At 44.0% G+C, this 23,494-nt stretch overlaps 1 protein-coding gene across 1 annotated transcript in view; it reads right to left on the bottom strand.

The window, feature by feature from the left end:
- Positions 1 to 218: 218 nt before the first annotated feature.
- The window catches only part of LOC130122163 (leucine-rich repeat transmembrane neuronal protein 4-like), a 151,940-nt gene continuing 128,664 nt past the window's right edge, over positions 219 to 23,494 (bottom strand). Inside the window, exon 8 of the mRNA XM_056291205.1 lies at positions 219 to 284. Within this exon, the coding sequence (XP_056147180.1) occupies positions 219 to 284 (66 nt within the window). The remainder of the gene's footprint in view (positions 285 to 23,494) is intronic.

The following is a 23,494-nucleotide window of genomic DNA, read 5'->3' on the forward strand; positions in this document are numbered from 1 at the left end:
CCTGGTCCAGCGTTGCCCTCGTTAGCGCGGAGGTGTCCTTCATCTCTACCGGCGACTGTAACAAACGACGTGGGGCTGAATTGGGGTCAGTCTGGGTTCTCGTGTGTGTGTGTGTGTGTGTGTGTGTGTGTGTGTGTGTGTGTGTGTGTGTGTGTCCCTCTATATCCTGTGTTCGGCGCCGCTTCCTGCATCATTCATTAATAACAGTTCTTGTCCCCTTAGTGGATGGTCGGCACGTCTCCCAGCCAGGCACCGGGCAGGGGGCGTCTACACGTGTACTCGTTCTGTGAGGGGGAAGAACAGGGAGAGCAGAGTTAGAGGCGAGGCCGTGTGACGGCCGGCCGCCGACAGTTGCAGCGGTGGTGGTTACAATGTAAAGTTAATTACGGTGCCAAGTAATCTGATAAAAGTACAATGGGGCTGCGACAATAGCAGCAAAGCACATTAGGGTGAGCAATTAGGCAGATGGAGAAATTCCCTTTGCTCGGATGGTTTAGAAGGTTGGAGGACGGCGACTTCCACATTGTCCGAGAGTGCAAAAATTAAAATCCAGCGCACATACTTGACACTGGCCGATGTCTCATTTTGAAAATACTAATTAAAGCTGAAGTCATTAAGGGAAAATGCCCCACTTTGTTCAGGCGAACTCACTCGCATTAACTTTTCATCTTGGACAAATTGAGAGTTGACTAAGTGTTTTGTGTGTGTAGTGGTTGTTGTCTCAATTATCCCCCTGTAGGGTAAAGGACTATATATGAGATAACAAGACGAAGGGCAGATCTGCCCTTCGTCTTGTTATCTCATTTTGCACTTTTTTCAGCTACTGTGCACAGCACTGAATTCTAATGCAGGAAACTTCCTATGTGACCCAACATTTGCTTGTGTGTTTGTTATTTATTAATTTATTAAGCAGCTAGTTGCTGAAAAATATGTAAAGGTGCTTATATTTTTTAATTTGAAGTAGCCACATGGGACAAATCTCAGTAAGCAGGTTCACTCTTTTTGGCAATGCTAATCTCATTTCTCTTTTCATTTGTTGGTTCTTTTTGGGGAAACATTATGAAACAGCACAATATTATATCTTTCTAGTCATGCATTGTATCTAAAATGACTTCATGAAAGACTAAAAATCACACAGCAGTCCCCCCCCCTTTTCCCCCCAATTGTACATGGCCAATTACCCCCCCCCCCCGAGCCGTCCCGGTAGCTGCTCCACCCCCTCTGCTGATCCGGGGAGGGCTGCAGACTACCACATGCCTCCTCCGATACATGTGGAGTCGCCAGCCGCTTCTTTTCACCTGACAGTGAAGAGTTTCGCCAGGGGGACGTAGCGTGTGAGAGAATCACGCTATTCCCCCCAGTTCCCCCTCCCCCCTCAACAGGCGCCCTGACCGACCAGAGGAGGTGCTAATGCAGCGACCAGGACATATACCCACAACCGGCTTCAGACACGGCCAATTGTGACAGTAGGGACGCGCGACCAAGCTGGAGGTAACACAGAGATTCGAACCGGAGATCGCCGTGTTGGTAGGCAACGTAACAGCCTGCCACACCACCCGGATGCCCCCCCCCCCCACACACACAGCAGTCTTGATAAGTACCAACACATGTTGTCTTTCACACTCCAACAGGAGACTCCAAATGGACATTTTGGAGATCTGCTATGCTTATCCATGACAAAAACAATGTAAAATGCTAATATTTAGGCGCTATATATCAGATTTGCAGGGGCAATTGGTAAAATGAGTCATGGCTCGAGAGACCAAGACAAAGGAAGTCATTTTAACTCAAGTAATGATTTCTGTTGTTGGCAAAGATAAAATTAAATTCACAGTGTTTTGAGTTTCTGCACCTGCATTTTAGTAATATTTAGATTAAAGAGGTACTCAACACTTAAATGTGTTTTTTGAGCTGTAAACTGCGTGATATGACTGTACCGTGTTAAACACATCAGTGCTGGTGTTCTTATTGACTTTTCTTACCAAATTTATAAAAATCAACATTTGATGGGTTAAAATGGCCCAACGTGCTCTCCACTGTTTTAAATGAGCTCTGAACTTGCAAGGCCGATGCGGAAGTCGACCAGTTGGGAGTTATTTACATAATGAAATAAAATAAAAATGTTTTAATGCCCTCTAATCAGAGGTGGGCGACCCACTGCCCCCAGCCCCCACCCTTGAGTTTGTGGCTATGTAACCACGCTCATTTTGAAATATATTGTAGCGACCGGGGAGGGCCATCACTGGACTATTGAATGCTATGCACTGGGGGAGCGCAAGGTATTATGGGACCGTTAACGTTCATGTTCAGATCATTGTTTTAGTAATGTTTTGATTATTGTTTGTTTGGGGGTTCGACTCGGACGGCCATCTTATGGACTGACTGTAGGACCGTGACTAAGACTGATGTGTTCAAGAGTGACCTCGTTAGGGGAAGCCATTGTTTGACATCTATTGTGGAGTATCAACATAAAGTAGCACTCCTGGGGTCATGTGGTGTAGGGGCCACAGGAGCTGCCATTCAAATGAAATCCTTGCTTCTTGCCTCCTCGTTTCCCATCAGTCCTGCTTGATTCTGACGGTGTGTTAAATTAAACGGCACTCCCGGGTCGTGCGGTGGATGGGGCACGGGAGTTGTGATTAAGAGAGTTCTGCCTCTCATTATCCACGCAACTTGCCACAATATTGTAGCGACCGGGGGAGGCAGTCGCTCTGACTGCCGGCGGTTCTGTGCTGGGGGAGCGCATTGGCTGATGGGACTATTAGTGTTAGAGTTGAAATTGTGTTTTAATGACATGTGTTCATGTTTTGGTTGCTGTTGTGTTGTTTCTTTGGGGGTTCAACTTGGACTATGAGGACGACCATTACTGACTGGCTGTAGGGCCGTGACTCAGACTAATGTCGCCGGTTGTGACCTCCGGGGGGGAAATAATTTTGTTGTCAGTTCTGGCTGGTGTGCAAACAAAAGAGCCCTCCCAGGGTCATGTGGTTTATGGGACACGGGAGCTGCGATTATAAAGATACTCAATCTCTGCAGCTCAACTCATTCTTCCACGCCGGCTCACCACAATATGCTGGTCGAGACTCACCATTCACAGGAGTACTCGGGAAACTAGCGCCTTTATTACATCTTCTACCAATCTTTTGAATTTCTCTCACTTTACAGTTAGTTATAGTTATATTATTTCATAATTTTCAATTTTGGCAGTTTGGTTTGGACTTGTGCTTTTAACAGCTGTAGAAGCAGCACTGGACAGCTGAGTTGGTAGGGCTGGGCTCGCAAAGTGGCAGGGGGAGCGGTCGCTCCGTTGCCCGCCAAAAAGCCACACACGGCCCATCTCGCGGGGCCCCCTTCCGTCTGCGGCCCATCCATGTCGTGATGGTTGGGGCGTCTTCGCAGGCGGAGTTTGACACCGGCAGGTGGAGGGGACTGGGTATGGCTGCGAGAAGGGCCAAGCACTTGGCCCTTCTCGCAGATCTCCCCAGACATGCTCCTTCCTGCCTCACATACCCACGGCCCCCTCTCTCAGTCCCTTGCCCACTCTTTAGCATTTTTTTTTAAATTATGCAGTAGGTGGAGTTAGACTCAGACCCGGGGAAGTTACACTTTAAATCTGCAAAAAAATTCAGAATGCGGAAGCGGGGCGGGCTAAGCTAACTGCTAACCCATGCAGACCGGCAGTTCTGACAGTCATCCTGGCTGGCGTTCGTTCTCTGGATGGTGGAGTTTTTGGGACTGTGTTGTACTTGGTGGACTGTGTTGGTGGTGCTATATTTTATTTTATTTTATTTTTTTGCTTTGTTCTCTGTTTTTGTATGTTTTTGGTATTGTTGTTTGCGGAGGTTTTTGGATATGTTTTTGTCTTTTGCGTTGCACTGCTGTGGGCTGAGGTAAACTGAATTTCGTTTCTTTTGTGTATGCAGTACGTGAGATGAAATGACAAATAAATAGTTCCTGATTCCTGACTTCTGAAACAAGAGGTCCGTTATTTGTAGTATTCCATACTATGATCTCATACTTTAAAGAACTAATTGTAAATGACACAGACTCCATGTAGTTTACCTTGAGTAGGACTTTGATTTAACAGATATCAGACAAGCTGACAAACCTGCACTCAACTCTCTATCTACCTCTAAGGTAGAATGTAGAGGAGACAGGTACAGAAGTTGTCATATAAGCATGGACAGTTTCAACAGAGAAAAATGCAAAACTAATAAGAACTGAGCTATACAGTAACAGAAAAGGAACCAGCAGTAGCTCTACCTGCACAGTTGAGGACAATCACATGCACACCAACATGCACACTATGACAAATTAAATAGTGCTTATACAAAAACCACAGAAACAGTTTTGGTTCCACAGCTGTAACCTGACACCTAGGCTTTGCTGGTTGCTAGAGATATAGAATTAATTGGCAACATGACAATACTGAATGAAAACCTGATTATATAAAATAAACCCTGAATATACTGTATAAAGCAAAACCTGAATAAATAGAATGTAAACCTGAGAATATTGGATATTGGCTCAAACACACACACACATGCATACGTGGGTGTGTTTCATTTGCTTCCTTCAATATTCTCATTTTGCCATAATGATTTCCTGAATATACATACAAATTGGGCCGCCATAACGGCGTCAATGCTCCTTGTCATATATTCTACGAGCCTCTGAACTCTACTGGAGAGATGGACTCCATTCTTCCAAAATGTATTGCCTCATTTGGTGTTTTGATGATGGAGATAGAGAGCGCTGTCTAACACATCAGCCCAAAATCTTCAATTGCCACTTAACTCTCAAACATGCATTTGACTTTGTAATGAGGGGTTTGTGCACTGCAACCCTGTCATAATATCCCTCTGTTTGTAATCGCTGATGGACTGCTCTTGCTGACAGAGTCTGATTCACATCCTAAATTGACATTCTCAGTCATCTAAGGAAGAGTTGCTCTTCTGTTTTTCCTTACAGTATCACACTAATGCACAATCACAGTCATCAAATGTGCACTTTCGACCACAATTTCCTACCCTATTTACCGATGCCTTTCCCATCGATCTAAATGCAGCTGTCACTTTAGTCACTGTTCTTGTTGAAACACTAGCCAGTATTTGTGATTGAAGCTCCTGCCATTTGTGTTCCAATAATGAACCCTCTTTCAAAGACATTTAGATCTTTTCTTCTTGTCATCTTGATCCAAAATCAAGGTCAACTGGGCCTGCTCAGTTTTATTATAGGGGTCAGCCCTATGTTCCCTCATGAATTGAGGTTAGGTTTAGGATGAGGGAACATGGGGCTGAGGGAACAACAGACATGCTCCCTTTTTATACATGCTACAGAGTATGACTGGATACACCTACATATTCGGCAGGCTGGTGCAGTGGTTAGCGCTGTTGCGTCACAGCAAAAACGTCCTGGGTTTGAATCAAGGGGGTTGTCCAATCTTGGGGGTCATCCCAGGTTATCCTCTATGTGGTGTTTGCATGTCCTCCCCATGTGTGCAGTGGGTTTTCGCCAGATGCTCCGGTTTCCCCCACCATCAAAAAGACATGCATGTTAGGGTTAATACTCCTGTCTGTACCCTTGACCAAGTCATGGCAAGACGAACTGGAGTTGGTCCCCTCGCGCTGTACGGCGGCTGCCCACTGCTCCTAGCTGCACAGCTAGGATGGGTTCAATGCAGAGCGTAATTTCCCCAATCAAAATATGGACGCATCTGCATTCGTTATATTTTTCACTCATCTATTTCAGATTTTCCTTTAATTTGTCACACCTCTGTATCTATATACTAGCATTTTAAGTACATAGTATGATTTGTTTAAAGAGATAAAGCAATAGTCATTGCTGTAGGCCATCTACAATTAACAGCAAAATCCCTCAGTTTTTGGTAGCTGAGGGATTAGCAGTCGGAGTCCCTGAGAGAGACCTGAGTGCCCAACAGGTCCTTCTTAGTTGATCCTCATTCTGGACTGGTAACTAAATGTGACCACGTTTTCTCTGTCCCTTGTATCAACTATTTTGAATCATCACACCTCCACAGAACCTGTCCCTTCTTTGAAGAGCCCATAAAAATCTATTAGTTTAATCTCATAATCATGTCTACCCTCACCATTTCACTTGTGAAGTTTTCGCTGCTGTTTTTAATTGTGTTGCAACTTGCTCGACTGTTCTATCTTGTTTGAATTTGTTTCCGTACCGTAGCAGTCTATTCCGTTGCCTACCAACATGGGGATCCCGGTTCGAATCCCCCGTGTTGCCTCCGGCTTGGCCGGGCGTCCCTACAGACACAATTGGCTATGTCTGCGGGTGTCAGACATAGCTATGTCTACGTCCCCCTGGTGAAACTCCTCACTGTCAGGTGAAAGGAAGCGGCTGGCGACTCAGCATGTATCGGAGGAGGCATGTGGGAGCCTGCAGCCCTCTCCAGATCGGCACAGGGGGTGGAGCAACGATTGGGGAGGCTCGGAAGAGTGGGGTAATTGGCCAGATACAATTGGGGAGAAAAGGGGGGGGGGTCAAAAAAAAAAAGAACAAATAAATAAAATAAAATAATTTGTTTCGTCAAATTCATTCTTTCAGTGTGTAATGGGCGTTTCATCATTTTGAATGTTTCCCTTTTTAATCCTTAAACAGACTTGTTGGTTTTTCCTTATTTGTATAACATTTTGTAACTTTTATGTGCTATATTAAACGAACTAATTTGTCGGTTATCTCAATAGTGTCTACCTCTAAGATGAACAATTTAAAAAAAAGAAGAAAAAGGTCACTGCCCCTTTTTTGACCCACCTCCTCAAATTGCCATATGCTTTTAATTATAGCCCTAAATAGCCTCATAAAAACATGACATAATTAGTTTTCTCATGGTAAGTGGAACACGTAAAATTACACACATATGCCAGCTCCTCTAAGGGATCACAGACCTCTTCCCCAGCTCTGAGCTCTAATTATCCCAATGTGCCACCTCCCCACCTATTGTCCATGTCATTGCAGGCTTTCCTATCGAAAGCCAATGAAATACAGGCAAACGATGAAAATACAGGCAAAAGATGAACAAAATCTACTGAATATGTCAAGTCATTGTGAAAAGTAATGGAAGACTAACGATGGACAGAGTATTTGGAAAACTGCCTGGCACACAACCTCCATGTAAACATGAAAAGTGGGGTTTGGTTTACTTCTGGGTAGGTGTAGGTGAGAGAGAAAAATAAAGTGCATGTGATTTGCCTGTGAATGTGTGCATGGTTCAGCAGCAACAACAGTTTACTGTACATAAGGACATGTGTGAAGCTGCTCTAATTTCTTCACAAAATACAGACACGGCATTAGTTTAGCAAAACAACTGTTGCTCACAAACATACTCTGGATTACACAGCTGTGTGTGAAAGCTTGCACACAACAAACACAAACTCTTCCTGGTTAACCAGGAGCAAATGATCTTGTTAAATAGCAATCAAAGTAATTTTTTCACTGAATTATTATTTCAGTCTCAAAGAAAGTTGAATCAGTTCATCTGGACACAATGTTTATTGAGAGAGAAACGTTTCATCACTCATCTAAGTGACCTCTTCAGTCTATACTAACTGCAGGTATCCCCACCCTTATAAACAATACAGCGGCGTAATGACCAAAACCAACGATCAGTTTCATATGCAAATATGGCCGTGATCATTAACTAGAGTTACAGTGACCATGTGTACTATTCACAGAGGATTTGGGAATGTTTGCAATCACAGCATTGTAAGATGGCGACAGATGTACTCTTAAGTCCCCCCCATTGGTTCAGGGATGGTCGTTCCCTCTTCACATAGTTGGCCTCTTTGACTCCCTGTTCAAGCCAGCGTTCCTCCCTATCAAGGATGTGCACATCCTCATCCCTGAAAGATTGGCCAGTGGCCTGTAGATGGGTGTAGACTGTAGAGTCCTGGCCTGACGAGTTAGCTCTTCTGTTTTGTACCATCCACTTGGCCACCGTCTGTTTAGTTTACCCGATGTACAAGCCATGGCAATCCTCCTGGCACTTAACATCGTGCACTATATTGCTCTGTTTATGCCGGGGGACCCGATCCTTGAGGGGAACCAATTTCTGACGTAGCGTGTTTTGGGGTTAGAAATCAGCTGAGAGGTGATTTTGGAAAATACACGTCTCAACTTTTCCGACACTCCTGCCACATACGGAATCACCTCTGGTTTATGCTTAGGCAGCTGTTGTCCTTCACTGATTGGCTGGTGCAGTGTCTTTGTGTCGTCCTGGTTTTGACAAATGCTCGGTTAGGATAACCACACTTAACCAGGGCCTGTTTAATGTGGAATTTCTCCCCTTTCCCTGCTTCTGTGTCAGTGGGGAACGTTGTCAGCTCGGTGGTACAGCGTCCTGATGACTCCTAGTTTGTGCTCCAGTGGATGATGAGAGTCACACCTCAAGTACTGATCAGTATGCGTTGGTTTCCGGCAAATATCAAGCGGGGGCCTAAGAGTACAGCTGTCGCCATGTTACAATACTGTGATTGAAAACATTCCCAAATCCTCTGTGAATGGTACACATGGCCATTGAAACTCTAGTTAATGGTCACACCCATATTTGCATATGAAACTGATCACTGGTTTCTGTTGTTATGTAACTGTATTGATTATAAGGATGGGGATGCCTGCAGTCAATTTAGACTGAAGACTTCACTTAGATGAGTGATGAAATGTTTCTGTCCATAAACGTTGTGTCCAGATGAACTGATTCAACCTTCTTTGGCTCTCTTACCTGGATTATTGACCATGTATAAAAACACATCAGTTTTGGTTGATGTTTTACAATCCATGGTTATGTACCGTTATGTAAGGTTATGTAAGTGGTTATGCCACTTGTATAGAAAAACATCCGTAATAGTCACAGAATCTAACTAGGCATCTACGTCTAGGGTCATCACTTAGATAGCAAAATAGCATTCTCTAGAAAGAAAGGGAAAAAGTTAATTCCCTCCTAAATGTCTGTCAAGAGGGCAGCCATGCAAAGCCTTTACACTTTGACCTCATTTCATCCTTGTTACTGCATCAGGTCACAGCTGTTAGGTACAATCATATTCAAGAACACTTCTAGATGCAAAGCACCTCACGAACGTAGCTTCTAATTCATCAACTGACAGTGATGCCTGGCGTAGCACATACTGAATGGGTGGTGGCTGTTACCATACAATGCAGATTTGAAACCACACAGCCCACTGCATGATACACACCCCTTCAGATGGGGTTTATTTTGTGTTCATTTAAGCCAAAACTGTTTGCACATGTCCATCATTACATACAGGTTGTGCGTGTCCCTCTTTATAGCTTTATATGTAAAAGAGGGATGAGCGCAGAGTTTTTTCAAAATACTGCATAACATTTGCACAATTCAGCACACCCTTGGCGCAAAAACCATCTGACAAGCTTTTTCCCCCCCTTTTAATACATATTAAGGGACATGTTAAACTTATGTCAGTCTTGAGCACCTAGGTGGCTCCTGCAAAGTGTCATTGACCTTTGAATCTTGACAAAAACAACAATAGGGTATGGGAAAATTTTACAATTTTACCCATTTCCCAGTCAGATAGCTTAGAGAGCCCCCCCCTAAAAACCTACAGCAAAATGCTCAATTTCATACTGACACTTTTCAATAACAGTGCAATAAGAGTAAAATTGTAGTACCCATGCAGCCCACATTAGTGTATGCTGGAATCAAGCACCAAATTTGTAGTTTATTTCCCATCCTTCCAGGTGGACAAAAACAGAATTCTACCATTTGCATTTCTGCTCAGTTTTTTTTAAGCAACTAGGGACTACATATTGTACATTCACAAGATATGACACAACCGTAGGGCAAATGAAAAAATAAAACTTGTCAGATTGTGCTCCAAAGGTGTGCTGAATTTTGCAGATTTTATGCAGTATTTTGAAGAACGCTACACTTCTTCTTTTACATACGGTGGCGTTTGAAAGTTGTGAACCCTTTAGCATTTTCTATATTTCCTCATAAGTGTATTAGGTCATATTCATGCAGAAATATAGAAAATTCTAAAGGGTTCACAAACTTTCAAGAAACACTGTATAGACATCTTTAAAGATGAATCTGCACAACCTCTTAATTGGCACGGCTCTTCAAAAATGAACATGTGCAGTCTTGGTTACAAATGAGAGAAGAAGAAAAAAGAGCGTCTGAAGGGGGATGCATCACAGAGGTAGGCTGTGTGGTTCCAAATCAGCATTGCATAGTAATAGGCACCAAATGTGGCGGCATATGTGATACCACATATCACTATTAGGATGGCGGGATTGGTAAGCTGATACCCACAATCAAAAGGGGTGATTGTGAACCGAGTAGGTGAACTCACTCATACGTGGACGTTTCATCTCATGCTTAGCTCTATCCATCAGCATAGATTCGGTGTGGGGTATGACTCCTCCAAAACTGTTTGTGAGTGAGTGCATCTAAAAATATCTGTTATTTTAAGACATATTGCATTTCAGATTCAGATCGTCCATTGAATCTACATACAATGGTGGGCGTCCGGGTAGCATAGCAGTTTAGTCCGTTGCCTACCAACACGCGGATCGCCAGTTCGAATCCCCGTGTTACTCCGGCTTGGTTGACTGTCCCTACAGACACAATTGGCTGTGTCTGCAGGCGAGAAGCCTGATGTGGGTATGTGTCCTGGTCGGTGTGTGCACAATGCATTTGCACACACGCTTGCACGAATGGCGGTCAGTTTGGGGGTTCAGATGTTCAACCATGGCATGTGCGTGAAGCCCGCCGGTATAGGGCCCATTTAGACCTTAAATCAAATACTTCTCATTTAATCATGGTGATGAAAGGGGATTTAGGTATTTTGAATTTAATTTGTCTTGAAAATCACAGGTAACTTGCTTATATAATGTTGACATGTTTAACCAGCTGTAGTTAGATATCCAATTAGTACTTTAATGTGATAGTCTTGTCAATATTTAACTCAAACTTTAGGTTTTCCAGGGGTGGTTTCCGAGACAAAGATTATGACTAGTCCTGGATTAAACTGAATTTGGACAAGAGATACTTCATACATAAATTTGTTTGGTACAGGGCTAGGCTTAATGTGTGTCCAGGAAACCAGCCCATAGTGTTTTAGTAAGCAAAATGTTTCTTCATGATAGTAGCACATTTTATTTGCATCACTCTTTACAGTCAGTTTTCAAAGGGCCCCAGTGATTAAAGAATGAGCAAAAAAACTAAAATCACCAAATGAGAAATAACAGACTAAGAATGTTAGCTTTCCTCTGTTTTCTCTGCCACGAATTAATGCCATCAAAAAAATTCAGCAGATTGAAGTCCTAGCATTGTTGTCTTGATATAGAATATACATGAGTTCAAATTCAGAGATCCTCCTGTTTGAGCCCACACTTTTTATTAGCTATTTCCATAATATTATAATTTGTTGACCAATGCATGCTGGCCATTATATGGACGTCAATTCTGCTTATGACAAAAAAATGAATGCATTTCCTGACACAGTTCAATTACTTTGCCATATTATACAACTACTATATATGAGCCTATTTCTTAAATGATTAATTCTGAGCACTTTCTTTGTAGTTGTGGTATTCAATTGTTTCACGTTCCTCGTGCCTTTTACCAAATATCAATATGAGAAGAATTTTGATATAGATAGAATATGTTAAAAAGGAAGGTTTTATTTATTCAATTATTTTCACAATTATATTTACCGGTACAAATATTTCTCCATAAGGGTGTTGGTATAATTATTGTTATATTAGAAAATAAAACATTTCAGTGTCAGTGTCCAGCTGTTATGGAGACGAGGAGTTGTCTCCAGAAGAATCGATTCTTTAGTTTCGACAAGCAAGAGCCGGTGTCGATCCCGGGCCATCAGCTCTGATAGTGGATGCTTATTAGGATAGATCGTTTCAATCTGTCGATTCCATTCCATCCTGGCTTCATTAACTGGTAAAATGACACAGCATTGACATTTGAAAGACAAATGCATTCATTTTGTACATATTTCAAGGCAGATGAGATGTGTGTGTGTGTGTGTGTGTGTGGGGGGGGGGGGGTTGTAAAACGTCCCTCCCATCTCAATGCAATGCATCACCGGCGACAGGTGGTGGTCTGTCAGGGCCAGCAATGCCTTCTCTGCTTGCCCCGACAGAGTCAGAGATTCTTAAGAATCGTGCGGGTTTGTAACACTTTATTATAATTAATTAAGTTATATGTATAATTATATTTTCTCACACTTCTTTGCCCTGACATGGTTGCATACTTTCATCCAGTCATATTTTCCCTGGAATGTCTCTTGATGATATAGACCGTCTCATAGACCATGTCCACAATATAAGAAAATAGAAAATACTGGCCATGTCTATCAATTTCATCTGTTCTTAAAAGCAACATGGAGGTGGAGGTGGAGAGGGAACTTTAGACCACTACATTTTTCAGCCAATCAGAATTCGATATCAGCTTAAACGGTCTGGTGTTGTACATGAGAGGGCAGGCTAGCAGGCCGTAGTTAGCATTCACTGCAATGCCAAGCCAATCAAATTCTTGCAAAAAGGTAAGCAAGTAAAGCTTTATTTATGTATTACGCTTTAAAACACAGTTACAAAGTGCTTCTCACACACACACACACACACACACACACACACACACACACACACACACACCGTCCCGGTCGCTGCTCCACCCCCTCTGCCGAGCTGGGGAGGGCTGCAGACTACCACGTGCCTCCTCCGATAGACGTGGAGTCACCAGCCGCCTCTTTTCATCTGACAGTGAGGAGTTTCACCAGGGGGACGTAGCGCGTGGGAGGATCGCGCTATTCCCCCCCTATTCTTTTGGCATTTCTAATAATAATAATAATTCATTATTATTTCTGCTTTATTTGACAGTTACAGTAGAGAGAGATGGGGGATGACATGAAGCAAAGGGCCCGGGCTGGATTCGAACCCAGGCCACTGCGGTAAGGACTCAGCCTTGATATGTGGTATGCGCTCTGCCAGGTGAGCTACCGGGGCGCCCCCCCCCACACACACACACACACACACACACACACACACACACACACACACACACACACACACACACACACACACACACACACACACACACACACACACACACACACACACACACACACACACACACACACACACACACACACACACACACACACCCCCCCCCCCCAATATGTGACTTTTTGTGTTGACTTGCTCACTTTAAGAGCTCAGCTCAGTGCATAGCCATGGTAACGCGGTGACATTATGGGTTATTTGGTTCTCAGTGTTTTGTTGTATGGACAGTGCCATTGCGTTTTATGGGTTGATTAGTGCAGCAATAAATGACAACCGGCATTGGTGTAGACAAAGTGAGAAGGTGTTCGTCTTTGTTTTCTCGCAACTTCCACCATAGAATAAACACAAGATGGCTTGATTAAAGCCACTGCATTTTTGGCGCATAAAAACCTGTATTTGTTTTAATGGTGGAAAAAAAGAGTCTATCCCAATTATTTTGCCCGCTGACCTGTAACTAATGGTCTAGATCTGCGTTGTTCAGCAAAAGTAATGGGTCTGATAGGTACTCGGATTGGCCGATGCTAAAATGTGTTCTCAGAATCCGCATTGGCAGTGAAAAAGTGATATGAGTGCATCCCTTGACTGTAAGCGATGAGGATGAAGAAGTAATCCTCATTAAGAGTGGACGCTTGGAGGATACAGATGAGATGGAGCGTTGGATGGTTGTTTATGAGAGTAAGAGGAGAGTGCGCGCCCTTGTAAAAAAGCCAAGGAATGTAGGCGATGCTGCTTTCTGCACGAGGAGATACAAGTCTGAATACTACAGTATAATATTGAAGAGTTTTTTTTTCAGAGACTGGCTTAATTATATAAGAGAGCACTCTCCTCTTCCTCACTGAAACTACCATCCAAACTCTCTCTCATCTGTATCTTCCAAGTGTTTACTCTTATTGAGAATTACTTCTTCATCCTCAGCTGTGCGTGGTTTGAATGTGAGGGGCACGGGGGGGGGGGGGTCTCCTCTCTCACTCCCTGTGCCTGTCTCCTTCTACCATAAAATGTGCTAGTGGTAATATCCTGGGGGAAAGTAAGTTATAAAAATGCCAAAATGCACTTTTCAGTTCATGATATCTGTTTTGCCAGTGTAATTAAAGACCTGGTCCAGTTTAAAACTCAGAATAAATGTATTCTCAATATTGCAACAAAAAAAAAACATATTACCAAAAAGAAATATTGCAACAACAAAAAAAGGGGGTGGTACAGTGGCTCAGTGGTTAGCGTGGTAGCCTCACAGCAAGAAGGTCCTGACTTCAAACCCTGGGGTTGTCCAACCATGGGGGTCATCCCGGGTCGTCCCCTGTATAGAGTTTGCATGTTCTCCCTGTGTCTGCGTGGGTTTCCTCCCACAGTCCAAAGACATGTAGGTCAGGTGAATTGGCCATACTAAAGTGTCCCAATGTGTGAGTGTGTCGGCCCTGTGATGGACTGGCGGCCTGTCAAGGGTGTCTCCCCGCCTGCTGCCCAATGACTACTTGGATAGGCTCCAGCATCCCGCGACCTTAATTAGGATAAGCGGCTTGGATAATGGATGGATGTATATTGCAAAATTGACCTTTTCCCACCCCTTATCTAACAATCTATCTCGTGGGACACGTAGAAGTCAAAATAATTTTCAGACCCTTCCTTATTAGCATGCAAATATACTCTACATAATTAATAATGTGAGCCCAAACGAACAGTTAACTGAAAATACATATAAAAAAAAACCAAAACGTAGCTTAAAAGCTCAACATCCCCTGAAGCTAAGGCCACCAAGATGGTTTGTGACCAGGCTGAACAGAAAAATATGGCTAAATTCATCCAAGTCATGTGATACTGACAATGGAAGCAGACCGAGCTTTCATAAATGGTGAGATTATTGGGTCAAATCTGTCACTGTTGTCCTCTTGTCTTTGCACATTGCCAGTTGAAGTGTTAAACTACCATTTAGACAGTGAAAATTGTTTTGTTGAATGTCATATCATACCAGCACACTTCAATACCTATAACAACAGAACGTGTCAAAAATAAAAATGGCCTTTTAGACAGTGAAAAAATGTGCTGGTCATGGTCATGTTGACGTCATACTGGCAAATTCTAATTCTAATGTCTTATTTTCATGGGTTTCTTATCATAGTGGGAAGTAGGGATGAGTCTTGTTTACCTTTTTTTTTCAATACCTGTGCTAAAATGATACGTTTAACTCTTCTGTTGTGTTACGAGTCAAAAATGTCCATAACAGTGTTTAACAGCAGAGAAAAGACTCAAAATGATATTTTTTCAACTTGAAATTCGGTGACTTTTCCTGGAGTGACCCAACATCAGAAAAAGTGAAACGCTGTTTTTGTTCATATTTCCATGACAGCTGTACCCCACTAGGGTACTAAGATTGTCTTAGGGTGATTTTTGACCCTAAGGCATGTTCAGGTCATGTTTGACCCTATAAAAACGAGTGGTGTCCACTGATTAAATGCAGTCTTTCTGCACTGGGAAGATAGTCACAAAGTTTGGGATGAATAACAGGTTGTTTCTTCGTGCAAAATAGATTTGGGGTTTAAAATTAGATTAAATTGCTTTAATTTAGAGGTTTAATGAAGGCGGGTCATATATGACCCTTAAAACAAGGAGCAGGATACAGAATGTGTGGACCACATCCATCCATCCATCCATTCATTATCTGAACCGCTTATCCTGCTCTCAGGGTTGCGGGGATGCTGGAACCTATCCCAGCAGTCACTGGGTAGCAGGTGGGGAGACGCCCTGGACAGGCCGCTAGGCTATCACAGGGCCGACACACACACACACACACACACACACACACACACACACACACACATTCATACTTAGGGACAATTTAGTATGGTCAATTCACCTGACTTACATGTCTTTGGACTGTGGGAGGAAACCTACACAGACACGGGGAGAACATGCAAACTCCATACAGAGTACAACCCGGGATGACCCACCAAGGTTGGACTACCCTGGGGCCCGAACCCAGGACCTTCTTGCTGTGAGGCGACTGCACTAACCACTGCGCCACCGTGCCGCCTGTGTGGACAATGCAAGGGTTAAAATGGTACCGGTGCCTAAATGGTGTCTGAAGTGATACCTTCTTTTACTACTTTTTTCTTTGACAAATTGCGGGGCTTGCATTAAGTTGTCAGATCGCTGAACTTACTAGTCCAGTCAAAGACATTGTGCTATTAAAAACAAGCGTTTATGGTTCCAGTCAGTTATTGTGATTTATTGTAAGCAGCAGCATGTCAACATGGCAGATGATACGGTCTGTCTTGCTGGGAACCTCCCAGCGGTGAGGACAAAACACGAGTCCACTTGTTCCTCATAAAAAAGCTGTGGGAAGACATCACACCAGCTCGTTATAAATGTCTCTGCCTCTTTGCATATTAATTATTTTCAGGGACCAGAGCCAATTGTAACCAGCCCGCTAATCCGTTCAGAGAAATGCATCCTTTTATTTTCACTGAAAAGGAAAACACATATGTGCAGCAGAAATTCAATATACGGTATCACAGAATTGCATGTTTTAAAAGGAATAATCTGCTGCTTTCTGGTTGTTTATTTTTGTCCACAAAATGCAGCTTCAGCTGTCGGGTATTTGGGTGTTGACCGGACCGCAATGGATGTCTTATAACCGTGTCTCACGTCATGTCCTGTTTCACATTTTTTGATTCGTTTTCTCTAAAGATCGATTTGCATTCAGTGCATATTAAAGGGGTCAAAGGGCAACTTAGGGGCGATTCTGAATGGCTTGTTCAGATGGTGCCACTCCATCACGTTAAAAGCTGGTGAAACAGGGCATCTGGGTAGTGTACCAGTCTATTCCGTTGTCTACCAACATGGGGATCGCTGGTTCGAATCCCCATGTTACCTTCGGCTTGGACGGGCGTCCCTGCAGACACAATTGGCCGTGTCTGCGGGTGGGAAGCCAGATGTGGGTATGTGTCCTGGTCGCTGCGCTAGCGCCTCCTTTGGTCGGTCGGGGCGCCTGTTCGGGTGGGGGGAGGGGGAACTGGGGGGGGGTAGCGTGATCCTCCCACGCACTACGTACCCCCTGGTGAAACTCCTCACTGTCAGGTGAAAAGAAGCGGCTGGCGACTCCACTTCTATCGGAGGAGGCATGTGGTAGTCTGCAGCCCTCCCCGGATCGGCAGAGGGGGTGGAGCAGCGACCGGGACGGTTCGGAAAAATGGGGTAATTGGCCATGTGCAATTGGGGAGAGAAAAGGGGGGGGGACGCTGGTGAAACCGACGTTATTCAAGTGTGGTGAAAGCAAGAACATGGTACGTCTCACTGACAGCAAAACCCATCCCGAAACTCTACAGGTCTTTTTTCAGTAATGGCCCACTGTAAAAAATAGAGACCAAATGATAATGTTAAAAAAAACAACAACTTTTTGTTGTAAAGGCTAAGAAATTCAACAATATTGACTCTTACTTTAATTTATACTTCAAATATCCATCCGTCCATCCGTTATCCAAACCGCTTATTCTGCTCTCAGTCACTGGGCGGCAGGCGGGGGGACACCCTGGACAGGCCGCCCAGTCCATCACAGGCTTAACTATAACTATAACTTAAACCATATCAATACAAACCACTTAAATTTCAATCATTTGTTGCCCGTCCCGTTGTTAGAGTCATGCTGGGTAAAATACAGCGACGCCGACACCGTTGTGTTTTGGGCGTTTTGGCTGAATTTAATGCTTTGGCGGGCTTGGCTTAGGCCGCTGTTGACAGAGCGAGTGTGGAATAATGTGGGAAGGAATTACCGCGTGCTCTGAAACAGACTATGCTCTCCTATATAAGGACGGGCTGTGACTCCCAAGTGTCCTAAATAATAATAATTTATCCACAGCTCCGCAATCTGGCCCGGCACACAAGACGGCGTAGATAAGACATTATTGACGGTATCGATCGAAGGGGCAGGAATTACGGACAGGGGTGAATGCCACGCGGCGTGGCAGAATTACGAGCTGCCGAGGCACAGTAGGAAGCGCGAGGGGCAGTGAACGCAGCGAAGCCAAAGCAGAATGGCAATTAGCAGCAAATCAAACCCGCGTAGCTCAGCAAAAAGATGGTGAGAAATGCAACAGCCTTGCTGTGACTGAGACAATCCTGCAGCTTTGTATTAGCAAAGGCATCCGATAAGCAGTGCAACTGAAACATGTTTGCATCAAGCATCCGTGGCAATGCACACTAGATTAATTGAAGGCACTCACCATCAATGCTGCTGTAGGTAACCTTCTTTTAACACCATTATTTCATATTTAATGAAATTCCCATTATATACCAGCAGGCATTCAAGTAAATGTCCTGTGGAAAAAAAAGTACGGTCTCTCTGGCTGCTCCCGGGGCTGCGTTGTGATTTGCAAAAAAATCCATTGGGTCCAAATGAAACAACCAATCACCGAGCGAGCACCCCTAACTGGATGTCAGCCACGTCGTGTGCACATGCAAGACAGCCCAGCATTCTGGGAATAGCAATCTTTATGAATAGTCCATCTCAGCAGATGTGGGGAAATGCACAATAAAATAGAATCATATGCTGTAAAATCAACTTACATCGTCAGTGATGCGCACAAGAACTGACACACGAATGTCTGGTCAACTCAGTGGGGAGCGTCCAAGTGAGCACAGTCGGTGCTGGCTGTGGACTTGAGTGAGCCGTGAGGTTTATTCAGCGAGTGATCATGAAGTAAAGGATACAGCACACTCTGCCAACATCAGAGGCTGAGTCCGTAGCACAAATTGGAAAATCAAAAATCTTAGGTTGACTGCGTGTTAACACACACACTGAACTCGTTTCCAGTCCTCTCATTTAATGTTTAACCCATAAGCCCCCTTGCAAATGCAGGTTTTTCCCATGCAGCTCACAGTGGATGGTACATGTGTGGAGAGTTGTGTAATTCACAACACGTGTAATCATTATTCTCCATGTTCAATAGGCTACTCCTCAGACACTACACTGTGCTCATCATCTGAAAGCTTGACCAGTTAAAGTGGTCCACAGTCTGAAATAATGATGCACATTCATACAGTGTGTTTTTTGAGTATGGTTGTATTGCTAAATGCTTCTGCAGACATTGTCTGCACACAAACTGGCTGAGCCACCAGTGCACCCTGGCCAAAAAAAAAAAAAAGAAGAAGAAAAAAGTTGTCTTCTTACAAATATTTTCCTGCATTTTTAACCACTGTGAACAACGACAGCTCTGAACTTGCAACAATATTAATGAAGCTGGAGCAAGGAGAGAGAGAGAGAGAGAGAGAGAGAGAGAGAGAGAGAGAGAGAGAGAGAGAGAGAGAGAGAGAGAGAGAGAGAGCATTGCTTTTTCAACTTGGAGCTCCTCTAAATATAAGCTGGTTTCAGTGTTCATGTCTCTACACCTTTCACTTTTTGTATGTATGTGTTTCACCTGCCCACGTCCCCTGTCTGCTGTCTGGCCTCATTAGCGTTTCTGTCTTCCCCTGCCTAACGATCATCAGCTACATGCGGTCCCCACATGATAAAAATCCTGTGCAAATAGAGCCATAGACACTAAAATATAAAATGGCCTAAAAAAAATAGTGATTGCAGTGTGATAACCCGTATAGGCCTAATGGAGGCTATATGTTCACTCATTACTGAAGAAGCCTGCAATCACATTTCATTATATAATGTTAATAGCCATTACACTGTAAATTAGAAACTCAGTGTAAAAAGGAACTGGATCTCCTGTTCTGTCTGGTAACACAATCAGTGTGGACAGCAAACGTAGTTGTCATGAAGAGGGCATGTATGTCCCGGGGGTTAGCATAGGACACCAGTGGCCCAGCTGAGTGTTTCCACATGCATATTTCTGCAATGTGCCTAATAAATACCTGGTAACGTGTTAGTGGCAGGGGTTTAGTGGAGGATATTTGCATGTTAACACCATTTGCCTATGTCTTTAAAATCGAACTAGCATTAGCACACACGTCCCAGAGTATTTATAGTTTACATGGGTTAGTATTAGGGGTGACGGATGTAGTTTTTTTTTTCCACTGATGCCAATGATTAGTAATCAAGGAGACTGATAACTGATATTTGGGATCAATATGCTGCAGTGAATTCGTCGGGCAGCCGTGGGAACCGCCACAGCCGGGACACGAACCCGTATCTCCTGCACCGCGGGCCACAACGTTAACCAGTTGACTGAAGGGTCCGACCCGTTTAACGTGTCTACTTATTCGTGCACGTTACAGTACCCCCCTTATGTGAGGGAGCATATCCGCTCCCTCACGCCTCTGGGCGCACGCGTTTCCGGTGACCTCACGGTCTCACCATCCCACTTCTGACACCAATGTAGCGAATTCGGGGGGGGCGCAACCGAGAGCCGCCACAGCTGGGACGCGAACCCGTATCTCCTGCACCACGGGCGACAACGTTAACCAGTCGACTGAAGGGCCCGACCCGTTAGCCAAGGGCTAACTTGTCTACTTATCCGTGCATGTTACACTACATTTGCAGTAAAAAAACAAACAAACAAACAAACAAGAATTGTGCACTCAGCAGAGTGCAAATCCCTGCCAGGCGTAGTTCCCCTTCTCTGGTGCTCGGACTTAGGCAAAAAACCAGCTGAGGCCGTATCGCTCAGTCCCGCCCCTCGAACGCAGACGAGCCAATGGCAGTGTAGTACCAAATGCACGCGGGTGCTCACTCGGACATCTCGAGCTAACGACTCCATTAAGTAGCATCAGAGTTGCATCAGAAGTCGTGGTTTTTGTGATGTTTTATGGCTGTAAGTTGAACAAAAATGGTCAAAGATGTGCATGGGGTACATGCAACACTGATACGAGGTATCCTGAGAGGATAGGCAATGGGGTATAACGTCTCCAGTGGATTAAGCTGTGTGGCAGACCACACGGTCAACTCAACGTAACGAAAATAAACAAGGATGTCTACATTTGTTCTAAGGTAAGGCAAGATTGTGTTGTGTAGTTTTGACACCGATAGCTGCCATTGTAACTCTCTAGTCAGCCCGGGTAGTTAGCAACCGTAACTAAGGGGGCGTGGCTTAGCGAACAGGTTTTTCAAAGGTTTTGAATCACCACAACCACGAGAGAGCCTTGATCGTACATCATTAAAATATGAGGCTGTCAGGCCCAGTAGCATGCGGGATTAGACAGATACCCGCACACACATTCAGAAAAACTAGTGTATTTCCTGCCATTATAAGATTTTTGTAAAAAAAAAAAACGTTTTTAATACACAACGCTCAAGCTAAAAAAAAAAATCTACCTAATAAAAAACAATTTGACTGTCAGTCTGTGGATGCGCAGTCTCCTAGGACCCTTGCACGAATGCGACCAAGTCTAACTTGCACTTTCTAAAAAGAAATGTTTTGCTATGCGATCATTTTGGTCGGACCCTGACCCTGTCTTTATTTTCATAATATAATAAAGCTGGGTAACAGTTTATGCTGGCACATGCGTGACTCACATCCACGGTTGACTCAGATCAGGCAGTGACAAGAATAAGCAACATTTCCTGTTTTGACTGCTAAGAGTACATCTGTCGCCATATTAAAATGCTGTGATTTCATCTATTCCCCAATCCTCTGTGAATAGTGCACACGGCCACTGTAACTCTATTTAATGGTCGCACCCATGTGTGCATATGAAAGTGGTCGTTGGTTTTGGTCGTTATGCAACTGCATTGTTTATAAGGGTGGGGATACCTGCAGTCAGTTTAGATTGGCTGCAGGTATATAGATTCACTTAGATGAGTGATGAAACGGTTCTCCTAATAAACGTGGTGTCCGGTTTAATCGATTCAACCTTCTGTGATAACATATACATATGTGTGACGGTTCTCAAAACTCATGGTTGGGTGTGTACATTGGTTTTTGGATTACGATTTGGTATCTTGCTCAGATCATAGAAAGAAAAAATACAGTTTTTCTCTGTGGTTTTACTGAACTCCTTCATTAAGCCTTTCGACTGTCATCACAAAAAAATAAATAAATACATGACTCGAGTGAGTCAGGGGCTTCCCTTGATAGTTTTCATTGTAAGATTATGTGATAAGCTTGCAAAAATATTAAAGATGACTCGGCAGGACTCCCAGTTAACCTCAAACAATGTCTGCAAAAAACACATTGCCTTTTAAAACGTTTGCATATTAAGAATGTCCTTTCCCCCTCATATTTGTAGTTTTTATTCTGACTGAATCTTTGCAGATGTATGTAATTTCATTCATCCATTCATTCATCGTCAGCCACTTCTCTGGGGTCAGGTCGTGGTGGCAGCAAGCTAAGTAGGGCACTTCAAATGTTCCTATCCCCAGCAACGCCCTACAGCTCCTCCTGGGGGATCCCAAGGCGTTCCCAGCCCAGATTGGACATGTAGTCCCTCCAGCGAGTTCTGGGTCTACCCCGGGGTCTCCTCCCAGTTGGCTGTGCCTGGTAAACCCCCAAAGGAAGGCGCCCAGGAGGCATGCTGATCAGATGTCTGAACCACCTCAACTGGCTCCTTTTGATGCGAAGGAGCAGCGGCTCTACTTTCAAGCTCTAGCTCAAAGGCTGAGCCCAGACACCCTACGGAGGAAACTCATTTCAGACGCTTGTATCTGCAATCTCACCCTTTTGGTCACTACCCAAAGCTCTTGACCATAGGTGAGCGCTGGAACGAAGATTGACTGGTAAATTGAGAGCTTTGCCTTCCGGCTTAGCTCCCTCTTCACCAAAACAGTCCGGTACAACGTCCGCATTACTGCACCAATCCGCCTGTCAATCTCCCGCTCCATCCTACCCTCACTTGTGAAGAGGACCCCGAGATACTTGGAACTCTTTGACTTGAGGCAACACCTCACCCCCAAGCCTGGAGGGAGCAATCCCCCATTTTCCGGTGTATGTAATTTGTTAAGTAAAAAAATGCAGCACAAATTAGGCTACCTACTATAGTTTTGTGAAGCCAGATGTGCCCCGATAATATGAATCCTTTGCGAATTGAACTCTCTGTACCTTTGGATGTAATTTGGCAATTTGGCTGTTGTTGCACAATTTCTCTTTTTACAGTCTAAAATGATTGCAGAAGGGCTAATGAAATTATACAGGAAGTGCGTCTTGATGCATGCTCAATAATCCAGGTAAGAAAATCAAAGAAGGTTGAATCAGTTCATCTGGATACAACGTTTATGACAGATACGTTTCATCACTCAACTAAGTGACTTCTTCAGTCTAAACTGACTGCAGGTACCCCCACCCCTTATAAACAATACAGTTGCATAACGACGGAAACCAATGACCAGTTTCATATGCAAATATGGATGTGACCATTAACTAGAGTTACGATGGCCACGTGCACTATTCACAGAGGATTTGGGAATGTTTGCAATCACAGCATTATAAGATGGCGACAGATGTACTCTTAGTGCCCCCCCAGCACCATTGCA

The sequence above is a fragment of the Lampris incognitus genome, chromosome 12 (genome assembly GCF_029633865.1).
Source record: "Lampris incognitus isolate fLamInc1 chromosome 12, fLamInc1.hap2, whole genome shotgun sequence".
Lineage (NCBI taxonomy): Eukaryota > Metazoa > Chordata > Actinopteri > Lampriformes > Lampridae > Lampris > Lampris incognitus.